General features: G+C 40.2%; 1 protein-coding gene across 2 annotated transcripts; it reads left to right on the top strand.

The window, feature by feature from the left end:
• The first annotated feature begins 2160 nt into the window (after positions 1 to 2160).
• LOC104933497 (fibulin-1) lies at positions 2161 to 14377 on the top strand. 2 transcript variants are annotated; one of them, XM_019278919.2, is made up of 17 exons: positions 2167 to 2500; positions 2787 to 2895; positions 3588 to 3723; positions 3886 to 4045; positions 5377 to 5439; positions 5593 to 5682; positions 6941 to 7078; positions 7210 to 7347; positions 7424 to 7567; positions 7656 to 7778; positions 8615 to 8740; positions 8841 to 8960; positions 9040 to 9171; positions 9276 to 9399; positions 12159 to 12301; positions 12853 to 12993; positions 13124 to 14377. In XM_019278919.2, the coding sequence occupies exons 1-17, from the start codon at positions 2446 to 2448 to the stop codon at positions 13261 to 13263; spliced, it is 2082 nt and encodes a 693-aa protein (XP_019134464.1). In that variant the 5' UTR covers positions 2167 to 2445; the 3' UTR covers positions 13264 to 14377. The 2 variants fall into 2 exon arrangements, with proteins under 2 accessions (XP_019134465.1, XP_019134464.1); XM_019278920.2 differs by lacking the exons at positions 12159 to 12301; positions 12853 to 12993; positions 13124 to 14377 and adding an exon at positions 9665 to 11160 and having other exon boundaries at positions 2161 to 2500.
• The last annotated feature ends 372 nt before the right edge of the window (positions 14378 to 14749 follow it).

The following is a 14749-nucleotide window of genomic DNA, read 5'->3' as shown; positions in this document are numbered from 1 at the left end:
GCAGTAGGAAAAAGGGAGACACTGCTGCACTAAATAGACTTATTTAGTGGTGGTCATGCTGTAGATGCACAGCGAAGGGAAGCTAATGAAGCTCCTTTTGTGTTTTTGCTGGACAGAGGTTACAATTTTACTGTAACCAAGACGGTTATTTTCTGTGACACTGAAAAGCACACACAAGATATTCTTTGTTGATAGGATAAATGTGTAAGTTATCAGTTACCTTGCTTGCCATTTGTACATAGTAATGCCATGAAACTCAAGGCAACAAATGCTGCAATCAAAATAAGAAAGATTTGAATTAGAGGTGCATGTAAGATGTCTTAATATAAATAATATTGCCTTCATTTTTGTGTTTATAGATTTGGGCTTACTTGTACTAGCCTGTTGACTTATAAACATTTTTTTTTAATTATTAGTATTGTATTAATGCTATGTATGCAACAAAGATGGCCACTGTGTGTACTGTAGTGTCTGTACAGAAAGAAGTGCCACAGTCTGTCAGTCAGTGCTACATCAATTTTAAACAGCCCCTCGACAAACCTGATATTTTGGAAAATTGTGGTTGTTAGGGTTTAAACTCAGACATAAATATTATGGTTTCATTTTTGATAGTTTAAGACCTCTTATCCCCCAAAATCCCATCTGTGTTTTATCACACAGCAGCCTTGCTGTTTTTTTTTTATCAGGAGAACAATTCTTCAGGCTTTACAGTTATCAGTCCAAGATAATTTAGAGACGAGATGATATTTCTTTTTCTTTTTTTCTTTCTCGGCCTCAGACAACAATGTTTTCCAAATTGTGTCTTTGCCCTCATCCAGCTGCATGATTACTTTTGCATAAGATTAGGCGTAAGCCTTGTTCTTTCATCGGTTTCACTGAAAGTCAGTGGAGAAAAAAAAGCATGCAGTTAGTTAATGGCATTTTAAAAAGCACATTATTTGACTGTCTACAATAAATCTAATCTCCTGTAGGGACATCAGCTCAACTTTAGTATAGATTGTTTTCCCCCAGCATAATAATTTTTATTATTTATTGATGATACAGAGGACCTGTAAATGAACTCTACAATGTTGAACATTAAAGATACCTGTATTTACAATATTTGTAATAAACAGGGTTACATGTAGATCTGACTCTTGTTTTGTTTTTTTGTTTTTTTAGATAATGCAACATTTAAAAAACCTTTGGTCTTCACTCCCACTACAAGGGGTGGCTGGATAAATTTAAACCTTGAGAAGGTGAACAGAAGAGGAAAACCGAAAAAACATTTCACCTACACAAAGTTTTGATATACTGTTCTCTAAATTTGGCTTTTTTCAGAAATGTATTACTTTTAGTTTAGTTTTAGTAAAAAAAAAAAAAAATATATATATATATATATATTACTAAAACTATATGTCAAACTATATGTATTCTCAAAACATTTAAGCAATATAAAAAGAAAATTCGAAAAAAAAAATATCAAAAAGATTTTCACACATTTAGGCCAGAATTACTTGGCTTTTTTTTTTGCGTTTTCTTATCTAGCAGTGTATTGATTGCAACTACGGTAAACTATTTAGAGCCAGTGTTTAGTTTGTCTGCCTGGGGCTACTGTAGCAATGTGGTGGTTCAACATGGCAAACAAATAAATCATTTAAAGTTTTGCCATATAGTTTCATTTTAACTACCTTCAAGTAATTTAGCTGGAGCTTACTAAACAGCTATCAATGCTGACTCGCATATGTTAGCACAGTGATTCTCCCTCTAGTGGTATGCAGAGGAATAGACTTTTTTTTTTTTATAAAAATTTTTTTTAATGAGACTCAGAGAGCCTAAAATTTTATTTTTTGGATTTGCCTGACTTGGATGGCACTGCCAACACTGGACCACCAGAGCCAGCAGACTGAGGCTCCGAGTGACGTCACAAAGGGAGCGTCTATTTTTTTAACTGTTTTTACTGTCTATGGGCAGACACTGTGGATGCAGATAAAAACAAATTAAAAAGGCTCATTCTAAGCTAACAAAAACATAATAAGGAACATATTTCAGGTTGATTATACACTAATTAAAACATTGTGATGAATATTACTTTAGATTACATTTCCCCCTAAATCTCACACACTGGACCTTTAAAATGTCCCCGTCTTATTTATCTAATACCCTGGAAACATTAGCTCTGTATTCACTGAGTGTTTCCATTAAATAAAGCCAATTATCGGCCTTGCTTTAATTATTCAGTAGCCCAGACGCAGCTCCCTCCACCCCGCCCTCACCGCCCTCAAATCTCTAACCCCAGCGGGCGAGATCTGTGTCGTCTCTCCTGCAGCTCTGACTGAGATGTTCTCCTTCCTGACGGACACACGCCGCCCACTTGTTGCAGTTCAGCCGCGATCATCCAGTGCATTAATATAATCGTAAGGATTCAGACGATCAGAGGAGGGGAAACACTTGAAACTGGGTCCGATGGCACAGTGGACAATACTTCTGTTTTCCCTGTACGGAGTTGTGCATGGACAAGGTAAGAACACAGCGAAAGTTTGGCTTTGAGATGCAGACATTTGTATGTGTTGGTTTAAATAATTTGATACACTTATTCATAATGGAGGATATTACATTTTTTTATGTGTGGTTCTGCTGATGCTCGGCCTGTTTTCCATAAAGTGTTTATCTGAGAGTGTGAGTCCATTTAAATTCAATCTGAGTCAGTCTCTGGCACTCAGGGACAACCCTTGCTGTTTTTTTCCATCTCCTGTGCCGATTACTTGTCCTGTCTATTTCTAATACTCATGCCTTCATCCAAACAGAGCTTCAGCTTCCCACCGTGCAAGAGTGCTGTAAGGACGGGAGGGATCGAGCCCTGGGAGGACAAGACTGTACAATCCTCCCTCTCATCTCCTCTGCCCACATCTGCAGGTAGGCAACACCTGGTTTGTCATTTTAAAATGGGGCCCTTGTATCAAGGAAGGGTCAGTATAGAGTTATTAGAAAAGGAATGCATGACGTTTATTGTATTTGTCTGCAGTATATCTAACACAAAGTCACAAAGCTTTCAAGTCAAAGTGAAATTTTGTACAGGGGATCCTGTAGGCCAGCGTTTGCGATGGTATTTTTAAAAGCAGGAAATACCCCTCAGGGTTACAAGTCCCAAATCATCTCTACAACCCTCAAACATCCCTCCTGCTACAGGAGAGGACTGCCACATAGTAACTACACAGTAAGTGCAGGCGTTAAGTGGCCCCCCTGGAGCATTTTTAACACTAAAGGTCTCTGTTTGACTGTTAGAACATGGAGGTGGTGATTTATAAAATAGAGGAAACACCTGGTCAACACGTGGAGGGAACATTTGCCAAGGAAAGGCAGGGAAACAAACGCTTTTGTCCATTTTTAAAAAAGTTTTAAAGTTTCGATGGTTAGATTTAGTTATTTTAACTGAAGTTAAGGTTTCTAAACATGCAACCTGTCAGCTGGTCGACTGTATCTAATGTAAATAGTAAGGATTTCTTCACATGCTTCTTATCCAGGTTTTTCCTCATAGAGCAAAGAGTTACACTCTCGGTTCTGGATGAGTTTTTTTTTCTGAGAAATCTTCTGCCATTTATTTACAGGATCGCTCAGGAGCAGTGCTGTGCAGCAGCAGCACGAGACCAACTCTGTGACAATGGCATCAAGATGGCCCGTGAACAAGGGGCCTGTGAGAGGCCCTTTTTCCAAGGAGACCCCTGGGAAACCAAAATCTCTAAGGTTCCGCCTTCCTGAAGTCAATATCTTCGACCTTTGCACGTCTCCTTATTCTTACGTATATAGACGATACACTCAATAGTGGGAATTTTTCTTCTGAGAATCTCACATTTAAGATAAGATTTCTTTCTTTCTATGTCACCCCCCTCCCCGCCTCCCTTTCAGACGTGCTGTGACTGCTGCATGTTTGGTCTGATGACAGCGAGCCAGGGTTCAGGCTGCGAGCTCCAGGGTTTGTTGCTGGGGAGACGGTGCACGCACACGGCTAAAACCTGCTGTGGCAAAAACACGACAGAGGAAATCAAACCTGATGACTTAAAAAAAGGTAAAAAAAAAAAAGAGAGTTGAACGATCTTGTCCCTTCGGTCTTCTGTGTCTTGATTAGCTCCACTCTGTCTTATCATGAAAGAATGGCGACTGGCTGGCTGTGATACTCAACACAATCAATGTGCTTGGTCATTTGCACAGATTAGGTGCCAAAGGACTTAAAGCAAACAACAATATGGTTTGGTAAAGGTCTTTGTAAGTCATAACTAATGGATTTATTAATGGTTAATAAAGTTTCTTAATGCTTTTTAGGTCAGTTATAAGGCATTAGTAAGACAAGGTTTGGTTTGACTGGTTAAAAACTCCCATTGACTTGTTAAACATTGTATTATTTTATAACAGGACCCTTTTTATTCACAACTAGAACCGCAAATTTGTTGGCTTATTAGAAATTCGGGGAATACATGACCCTTTGTTAGTGGATTGCCAACATTCATAACTGCAGTATTGCCAAAAAGAAAGGATAAACACCAGTCCAAGGGCTTTTTCACAACCTGGCGAACCAAAATTTGTTCTTATGAAAAGAGTAGTCCAACAATTTAGCATAACATTGTCAGACTCACGGTGGACAGATGGACACAAATCACAGATGGACAGAAATCAAAATTGCTGCAGCAGAGCCAGAGGAATTCTATTTTTTTATTCCACACCCTTTTTGTCCTAAAAAAATCTGTAAACAGACTAGATCTGGAGTTCCCCTTTAGTGACTTATAAGTGATTTATAATGAATTATTAGAACGTGATTTATTAACCTTTAATAAACCTATGTTACATCTGACAAGCCCTTTTATTAGAGAGTGGTCCTGTACCTATGATTTAAATAGTGCTGGGAGCAAAACCTTGACAGATTTGTTTGGGCTAAAACTTTTCAAAAGAAGTAAATGCCTCACATCAAAACAGGCAGTGTTACTAGGAACAGCCCTGTTTCCAATAAAGGACTGGATAAATGGCCTTGGTGTGGCAGCTGTAGAGCAGATTGCTGCCAGAGAGGCAGACAGTCTAGGTCACAGGGGTATTCACTAGACTAATCTGTAGACACCTTGCCAAATGGTAGCTTGGGGCCAATTGGTGTCGTGGCTTGTTGCTTTTGTCGCCTGGCTGCCTTCAGGTGAAAAACACAAACAAAATGTTGGAAAGGACAGAGCTGCAGAAACACTCGTTTTGAGATATTTGTAAAGAGAAAACAAGTCAGTGTCTTGCTGATGTGGCGCAAGGAAAGATGAGAGCACACCAAGTGAAAAGCCACAGAGATTTGTGGGGCTGTATTGTGTCATGGGGTGCTGAATATTTGCTCAGTTTGTTTTTAATGAGGCTTTTTTTCCTCCATAGAGACAGAAATGCCTGAGGCCAACGTTACTGCCAAGCCTCCAGAGGGATTGGACACCTGTAAAGGTTTGGCACCTTCATTTCTTTATGTCGTCTCCTTTGTTATAATAAGAGCTGTAAGAAGCTTTGTCTGCTATCAGCCGGTGACATGATTTGTGTTATCTGGGACTCACGCTGTGATGTCTACTTCTTCTTCCTGTGTCTCTCTGCTGTTTTCAGACTCCACTTGCTCCCAGTTGTGTGTGGGTAATGGTACATGTGCATGCCATGATGGTTATGAACTGCAAAAGGATGGAGTGAACTGTGGGGGTAAGTAATATACACGAAATGAAAGCATGAAATTTAAATGTAGTCACCTAAATTGTTAAATTGGGGTTTTTTATCCCTTCTCAGCAGCATGGTTCTAGGGAAGGCAGTGTGACAGGAATTTCTGTAAATAATAATCTATCTAAAAAAAAATTGTAATCTAATCTGAATACTTTTGGATTACATCCAAATCAAACGTTAAAAATATTGCACCTTTTAAAGAAATGAACAGAGGCACAAAAATTCCACAAATATTCTTTTTACCCTTTTTAAAGATCTCATTTATTTCTCAACATTTTCAAAGCAAGTAAAATTCATTCAGCACATTTAGCAGGTAGGTGGCACTGTCGCCTCACAGCAAGAAGGTTCCAGGTTTGAACCCACCACACGCAGTTTGTGTCTGTGTGGAGTTTGCATGTTCTCCCCGTGTCTGCATGTGCTCCAGCTTCCTCCCACAGTCCAAAGACATGCAGGTTAATCGGTGACTCTAAATTGCCCCTAGGTGTGAATGTGAGCATGAATGTTTATTTGACACCCCTCTGATTAACATGATGTACCCCGCCTCTTGCCCAATGTCAGCTGGGATCGGCTCTAGCCCCCCCATGACCCTGATGAGAATAAGTGGTTACGGAAAATTAATTAATAAATATTTAGCATTTAAAGTTGGGCAGATCAAATAACACCCACTAGTTTCTGTGATCATTTATCTGTTTGTCTATGTTTAAGTCAGTTGTTGTTGTTTGCACGGCTGTTAGCCGACTTGACAGCCACATGATGCCTTGGCTTGAGTCTATTATTATTATTATAACCTTTATTTAACCAGATAAAAAAAACCCATTGAGATCAAGACCTCTTTTACAAGTCTGTGTGGGCATGTGTTTTTATTTTTTAGTTGTAATCTGGGTTGATTATAGTTATTTATACTTATTTTTTTGTCATCTAATTATGTAACCCTGATCCCGTTACTACACAAAACTAGGTACAGACCAAACACCTGTAAAAGGGCAATCCCATCAGCCCCTATGCTTTGTTTAGTAAACATTGGCAAATTAGCAAATGCAAGCATGCTAACATGCTAAACCAAGATGGTGACCATGGTAACCAGTAGTGTGCTAAACATTAGCATGTTAGCATGTAGAGTCTTGCTTATTTACCATAAGAAATGTGACTGCACAATCCACTGAAAGTACTTTATTAAACTTTAAACTTAAACTTAAATTAGTAGACTGTTAATCTCTTTAGTTGATATCTCTCTCCTCAGATGTCAATGAGTGTCTGACGAACCGTCACAACTGCGTCGGCGGCCAAGTTTGCATCAACACAGAGGGTTCCTTTCGCTGTCAGAGGGAAACCAGCTGTGGCACGGGTTATGAACTCAAGGATGACAACAGTTGCTATGGTAACAAGACAGGCTCACCATAGAAATTATAAACAAATATCCAAATCACAGTGAAGGAGGTTGTATTTCATGGAAGATTTATGCTTGGCATATTCATGCTTTGAACATTCTTCCCTCCTCTCCTGTTTCAGACATAGATGAGTGTGTTTTGGGGACCCATAACTGTGCCCCAGACTTTATATGCACCAACACAGTCGGCTCATTCCGCTGCCATCCAAGAGAGAAGTGTGCAGGCGGTTTCATTCAGGACGCCGCTGGCAGCTGTATCGGTAAGTCTGTTGCCCCCCCCTTTAAATAAAAACTGGTAAAATGTGAGCTGGCTTGCTTAATATCTTTTCTCGTTAGATATAAACGAGTGTGTGGCCCATACTAGTCCATGCCTGCCTGGCCAGACATGTATCAACACAATGGGCTCCTATACCTGTCGCAGGAACACAGTCACCTGTGGACGAGGCTATCATCTAACCCACGACGGCGCGCGTTGTGAAGGTAGATACTGTCACAAGAAAATACACTATAGCATCTCAACTTACATTTTTAAAACTAAGAAATGTTAATTCTCCCTTTCATGCTACAGACGTAGATGAGTGTCGTGCTGGCAATGTGTGTGGCGACCATGGTTGTATCAACCTGGTGGGCACATACCGCTGTGAATGCAGAAGCGGCTTTCTGTTCAACAGTATCACCAAACTGTGTGAAGGTACAGTAGAAATGATCTATCCTTATATTTTTGTTTTAATGATAATATTTTATAAATATATACAGTATATACACCAATCAGCAACAAGGACATTGGCGGTCAAGGCTCATTGATGCATGTTGGGACCAAATGCTGGCCCGTTTGGTCCAGCGCAACAGACAAGCTCCTTTAGCTGAAAAGGTTAATGCTGGTTCTCATAGAAATACCAGTGTGTCAGGACACACAGTTCATTGCGGTATGGGGTTGCCCAGCCACAGACCAGTCAGGGTGACCATGCTGACCCTTGTCCACTGCCAAGGGCTAGAATTGGACCACAAGGAGGACCAGGATGCATTATGGGAAGGAGGCACGCTGGAGGAGGCAGTGTGATGCTTCGGGCAATGTTCTGCTGAGAAACCTTAGGTCCTGCCATTCATGTGAATGCTACTTTGACACATACCATCTATCTAAGCATTGTTGCAGACCATGTGTATCCTTTCATAGAAACTGTACCCCCTGACAGCAGTGGCCTCTTTCAGCAGGATAATGTGCCCTGCCACAACACAAAAATGGTTCAGGAATGGTTTGAGGAACACAACAAGTTTGAGGTGTTGACTTGACTTCCACAGATCTCAATCCAATCGAGCATCTGTTGGATGTGCTGGACAGATACCACAGCGCACCTTCAAAGGTCTTCTGGAGTCCATGCCTTGATGGGTCAGGGTTATTTTGGTGGCAGAAAGGGGGGCCCACACAATTAGACAGGTTATAACGTTATGGATGATGGTTTAAAGGGTTGATTAGAACATTGTTGGGGATCTCTGGTAAATTCATAGACTGCCTCCTTTGTTCTTTAGATATCAATGAGTGCAGGCATTATCCAGGACGACTCTGTGCCCACAAGTGTGAGAACACAGAAGGTTCCTACCAGTGCACCTGCACCATTGGCTTCAAATTGTCCCACGACGGCAGAAACTGTGAAGGTAAAATCACTTTTTGTCACATAAATCTATGAATTATGTTAGAGTAAACAGAGAATGCTAAGAATGAACAAATGTTGTATCTGTACTTGTGTGCCAACAGATGTCAATGAGTGTGAAGCCAACCCTTGCAGCCAGGAGTGTTCCAATGTCTATGGCTCCTACCAGTGCTACTGTCGCCGTGGTTACCAGCTGAGTGACATGGATGGAATAACATGTGAAGGTACCATTGTTGGACTTCATGGTCTACCATTACTAAACTGCAACAGATCAGCCTCACTTTTACTCTCTGCTGCTCTCAGACATCGATGAGTGCGCTCTGCCAACTGGTGGTCATGTGTGCTCCTACCGCTGCTCCAACGCCCCGGGAAGTTTTTATTGTACGTGCCCACCCACAGGCTACACCCTGGCCCCCAATGGACGCACATGCCAAGGTCAGTTGACAAACTTATCTACCTTTCCCCATACTGGTAGAAATTGAATTGTAGATTACTTTTAAATGTCTAACCTTGTCTCCTTGTCTCTCCTTTGTTTTCAGACATTGATGAATGTGCAACAGGGAGCCATACCTGTTCTGTGTCTGAAAGCTGCTTCAACATCCAGGGAGGATTTCGCTGCCTGTCCTTCACATGCCCTCCAAACTTCCGACAAGCATCATGGGGGTGAGAGTTGATGGCTACTTGACTATAACTAAAAGGGTTGATTGTCCCGTCATTCTTTCTTTCATTCTTTTTCTTATTTGACATCTTGTGATGTGGGTTTCCTTGGTTTTGGCTTGCTGTTGATGTTTGCCCGCAGTTTTTGGTCACAGACTCCTCTCTGACTCTCCAGCTTCCATCTACTTCTTCCTCCCTCTGTCCTTTCCCTCTTTTTCTACCCGTATATTCCACCATCCATCCAATGAGCATTTCATTTTTTCCCTTTCAGCCGTTGCGAACGCGTAACTTGCGAGTTCACGCGGGATCCTGCGTCGTGTTTCTTGCTCCCGCTGAGAATCTCCTTCTACAACATCAGCTTCCCCACCAACACTCCCATACCCGCTAACGTTTTCCGGATGGGACCCTCTAATTCTGTGCCAGGTGACAAAATGTTGCTCAACATAGTCTCTGGAGACGAGGACGGATACTTTGTCGTGCAGCAGCAGGCTCATGGAGGAGAGATCTCACTGCACCGTGCCTTAACCCAACCACGGGACTTCTTTCTGACTGTGGAGATGAGGCTGATTCGTTACGGGAAGGCACATCTGTACATGGCCAAGATCGCTGTGTTTGTCACACATGAGCTGTCCATCCAGCCCACAAGAACATTTCCGTATTAGACGAAATTTAAAGGCAACGTTTCAAGTGTTTAATGTCTTTCCATTTATGTGTTATAATGGTGGTTTTTATTTTCATCCATCCTTTTCTTTATACCAACAGCTCCAGCTTTCCATCTACCCTTTAATGCAGTTATGAAAGGGCAAATTTGTACTTCTTGTTGAGTGGAAAAACACTCCATAACTCACCTAAGGCTAAAATGATGCAGTCTATTATGATGAATTTGAGTGTTTATTTAAAAAAAGATTCATTTTTTATAGCTAAATAAACTTCTTCTAAGCATCCATCTGTTACATTTACTCTTTTATATATTCCAGTTCATCTTATCAATCAAAATATCACTTCAAATAGAGACTAGCAGTTTCTGCCCCACAGAATGTTTACACAATAAATGGGTTTATGGAAAGCCAGAGCTAAATTTCATATAAAGAAAAGAACTGATTATTGTGAAAATAAAACCGTACTTACTGTTATATGTTAGGTGTATGTCTTTAAAGTAACAATTCAACATTTTGAAATGTGCGTATTTGCTTTGTTTTTGAGAGTTAGATGAGAAAATTGACAACAATCTCATGTTCTGGCATTATGCTAAGCTAAGGCTGCTGTAGCTCCCTATTCAACATACAGACACAAGTTCAGCTTGGCAAGAAAGTCAATAAGAAACAAAAAAAACCCCAAACTATTTCTTAAACATTGAGTAAAATGATTATTTTTACAGTAAATGAAGCAAAAAGCCAAATTTGCCAATTGTATATGTATAGTGGTCTTGGGGGTGCATTAATGTAAACACTGCCTTGTTTTTTTTAGCTGTTTTATTAACACTTGATGCCTTTTTTGTTATTTATTCTAGCATTATGATGTAGCAATAGATATTATGAATATTAGGACATTGTACCACCAGATGGGGCTCATTAGTTGTTGAGTAACACTGACAGGATCGTTCATTTGCAATGATGGCAGCTCACTCTACCTCATGTCTGTGCGGCAGCTTCCATTCATGTGTACTTTCTATGTGTTTGGAATTAAAAAGTGACAGATAAAAATGGCTTTTCACTCTTTAATATCGAAGCACAACACACATGCACCGGCAATGGTTTCTGCCACTACTCTCGTGCTTCCTCCATTGTGGTCATTTCTAATGTTGAAACCAATTTTTCCAATGCTCTCTTCCAAGCGGCCTCACGATAGGATCAAACAAACTTTGCTTTAGTGGATAGCAAGAAAAATAAGCGTGGCACTTATTTATGTGCACCTGGGGCTCAGCCAGCATGGGGGCTCAATTAGTGGTGAAGCGGCATTACAGTTTATATGATGGATGGTGCTTTTAGTGTTGGTATTGGGTGGTTATCAGTTAATTTGTTGTAAATGATACCGAGAGACCAGTAGCTGAATTGGTCAGCTGGATAAAGGCAGCCAGACAAATTTTCCACTGTTCCACTTTCCTTCTAGTGGTTTTTGGGGTTGAGTACATATAGAGCTGACTGAAAATGCAAATATATTAAATATATGTTGTGATTATTTTCTTGAACTGTTGGATTGTATACCGCCTGCTTTCCCTAAGTTCCCTAAAATTGTGATCTTTTCCCTCAATCATGTAACTATGACGTCATTGGATCACATCAAATGATATTCATTCTTATATACCAACGTGTGGTTTTTCTGCCATCCCATTTTTCCTTGGTGGCAGTTCGCTGGTGCAGAATACCACACAATCATCTCTGTGGTTTTGGCCTCCTGCTTAGCGAACAACTTGGACTCACCTGCTTGTTGCTAATTACACCCTCTTTACAGTTTTTGTGGTTACATTTGAAAACGCCACTGTCTTCACGTTGGGGAACCCAACAAACATCATTTTTGGTTTTGGAATCAGGGTTTGGCCTCTTTCTGAGGCATACAGTCTTTGGTTAACCATGGAGGTCTATGGGGCTATTCAGGTGTTGCCAGGTTCTTTTTGCTCAACTCAGCTGTGGAGATTTTGTCAAAATGTTTTCTTATGAATACACTGACTAGGTTTAAATTAATAGATTACTCCTCTTGCACATGTCATACATCTCCCCATTAACTTCTCTCCTTTCATCTTCCCTCCTTTCTATTGGCCTTTTTAGATCCAGACAAGATGCTTCAGTCGGTGTGCGTTGTATTAAGGCCTGCCAACCGAATGACATCAATTGCAATCTTGACCCTGTCCACCTCATGACCCACACCTCCCTCTCTCTACCAACCTTTATAGACTTCAGTCAACCTGAGGGTAAGACAAGGAAACAGCTTTTAGGTGTGTTTGTATAGTGGAGTCTTGACCCCTATGAAGTCAATTGACTTAGGTTGCAAGTTGTGACTTGTTGCACTTTAATCGATTTTTACCTGTTTTGTTTATTGGTTATAAGATGATATGAGGCTAAGTCCACCATAAATCTTGAATTCAGTTATTTACATAAAATATTCTTCATTTTCAAATAGTTGGTTATTCTATTAAGGAAAATGTGCAAGACGTCCATATTTGAAGCTAATGAGAGATTCTGAGAGGCCGTTAAATACAAATGTTATAGAAACACAGTGTTTGGGGTTGGAAGGGTTAACATGGTAGCTTGTAATAGCAAATTCTAAAATTATTTGCAGCCTCATTGAAATAAAACTTTCCGCCCACCAACCTGCCGCAGTGCATAAGATTCAATTACTTGTTTAAACCCGCAGAGCAATTGTTTAATCATATATCATAGATATCTCATTTGAAGACCCAAATGCAGTTCGTGGTTTGTGTCTATCAGACTAATAGAAACTTTAAACTGATTCTTCCATCAGATATAGTTTTCCTGCGGACGGTTGCGCCGGCTAACCCTGTTCCTCTACCCGGTGCCACTGATGTTTTCTTCGACATCCTGGCTACAGATGACCAACAATCTTTTGACGTGGAGAAGCGCTCCCACCAGGGCATTATTATCGGTAAGAGGAAGGAGTATTAATTGGAACCAGGCAGTAAATTCTTTATGAGATCCTTTATTGATGATACATTTACGCCTACTTCTCTCATAAGTGAATTGCAGTCACTATCACAGTTTGTGTCCTCCCTCAGGTGTGGTTCGACAGGTGAAACCTATCATTGGCCCCAGGGATCTTGTGGTAAATGTAGCTATGAACTATGTCAAGTCAGGGGTCATTTCCCATCGCAACATTGTCGTCATCCATGTCTTCGTCTCTGAGTTTTGGTTCTGAGCTGAGCTAAGAGAAGAATGGAAATGCTGCATTGGCAAAAACCACATGTAATTTTGCAAATAATATTTAAATATAGTTTTGAATATCTGGAGGTGCCACCCTTATCTCGCTGAACATTTAAAAACAACTCAAATGTCACTGCTGTTGTGTGCAAGATAAGATAAATCTGTTATTGGTTCATTTGCAAGTGTTTTGAATGTACTGAAGCAGTTTGGGCAATAATTCACAGCAGGTCTTTGTCATTTCAACATAATATAGCCATGTTTGCATCTCTGTGAAGCTGTACCTGACCTAATTGCTAATGTCAGCATTCTACAGTAACATGCTTGCGAATGTTTAGCAGGTATTTTCACCATCTCAGTTGAAACATGCTAAAATTTTCTAATTAGCAGTAAACCTAAAGTACAGCTGAAGCTGATTGCAATGTCATCAACATTTAGCCATATTATTTTGATTACTGAACACATTTTGATCATCAAAGGTATTAAAATTCATCCTGTGGGAGTCGTGAACGTCTGTAGTACATTTCACGATCCAATAGTTGTTGAGACGTTTCACTCAAAACCACAAATGGAAACCTCATGGAGGCGTTACCAGGGAAGTTAGGGGATCTCCAGTTATAATACATATTGTGCGAAGCATGAATTTTTGCTCCAAATTTTTGTCAAATCTGGGAGTTATTTAGATATTTCAGTCTGCACCAAAGTGGCTGACCAACCAATCTACAGTGCCATCCATACAGCCGCACTGCTAGCATGGTTAGAAAGTTATTTTTCACACCACAAAATAGCTGAATTTCTTAATTGATACCTACTCTACCACAAATGTGTTGAAAGCTACATGCCTTTTGCAAGAGTTTTATAAATAATGCTATAATTTAACAGGGTGCTGTTATCTCCTTAACCACTGTCTGCTGTATTTAACTTGAATTTGGTCTTTGGTGTCATGAGTGCTGTTGAGACGTGTGGAACTGTTTGATATTTGCTCCATTTCATCTGTTTTTACAGACCAGATGCTTAATTTCATTATAAAAAAAAGTTCATCTATGAACTTGTTTTCAGCTTGTGTTTTGTACCATCAGATTGTACAAGCATCTGTGAATAATAAAAGACTCTATGTGGTTAATTGTGTTGATGTTTTTTTACTGCTCGATCGAACCACTGCAGACTAAACCAGCCGTCTTCTAGTTAGCATAACTGAGGTTTCCTGAAAATCTAAAATCTGATAGAATGTCATGTTTTTCCTGTAACTCAACTCTTCAGATTCCCTCGTACTGTACCCCTTCCAGTTTGTCAGGATATTTCCAGTTATTCCATTCAAAGAATGAATAATGGGACTCCTATACTGGGAATGTTTGGATATTCAAATACCTCGGCTTAAACCTGACAAATTGCTTTGAGGAGGCCACTTCTTACCATCCATAATCAACTCTCTTCCACATTGATCTGCCTTTCACCACTGCTGTGCTGTTTCTAGCCAGTGAAAA

Source organism: Larimichthys crocea, chromosome XX (genome assembly GCF_000972845.2).
Source record: "Larimichthys crocea isolate SSNF chromosome XX, L_crocea_2.0, whole genome shotgun sequence".
In the NCBI taxonomy this organism is placed as follows: domain Eukaryota; kingdom Metazoa; phylum Chordata; class Actinopteri; family Sciaenidae; genus Larimichthys; species Larimichthys crocea.
Note: the sequence above shows the minus strand (reverse complement) of the source record. Positions and strands in the feature narration are given on the sequence as shown.

Bases quoted from the DNA above. Each gene is read 5' to 3' on its own strand.
- LOC104933497 (XM_019278919.2), top strand. From the start codon at position 2,446: ATGGCACAGTGGACAATACTTCTGTTTTCCCTGTACGGAGTTGTGCAT. The intron at 5,683-6,940 runs GTAAGTAATATA...CTCTCTCCTCAG, and splicing joins GGATGGAGTGAACTGTGGGG to ATGTCAATGAGTGTCTGACG. The intron at 8,961-9,039 runs GTACCATTGTTG...TGCTGCTCTCAG, and splicing joins GGATGGAATAACATGTGAAG to ACATCGATGAGTGCGCTCTG.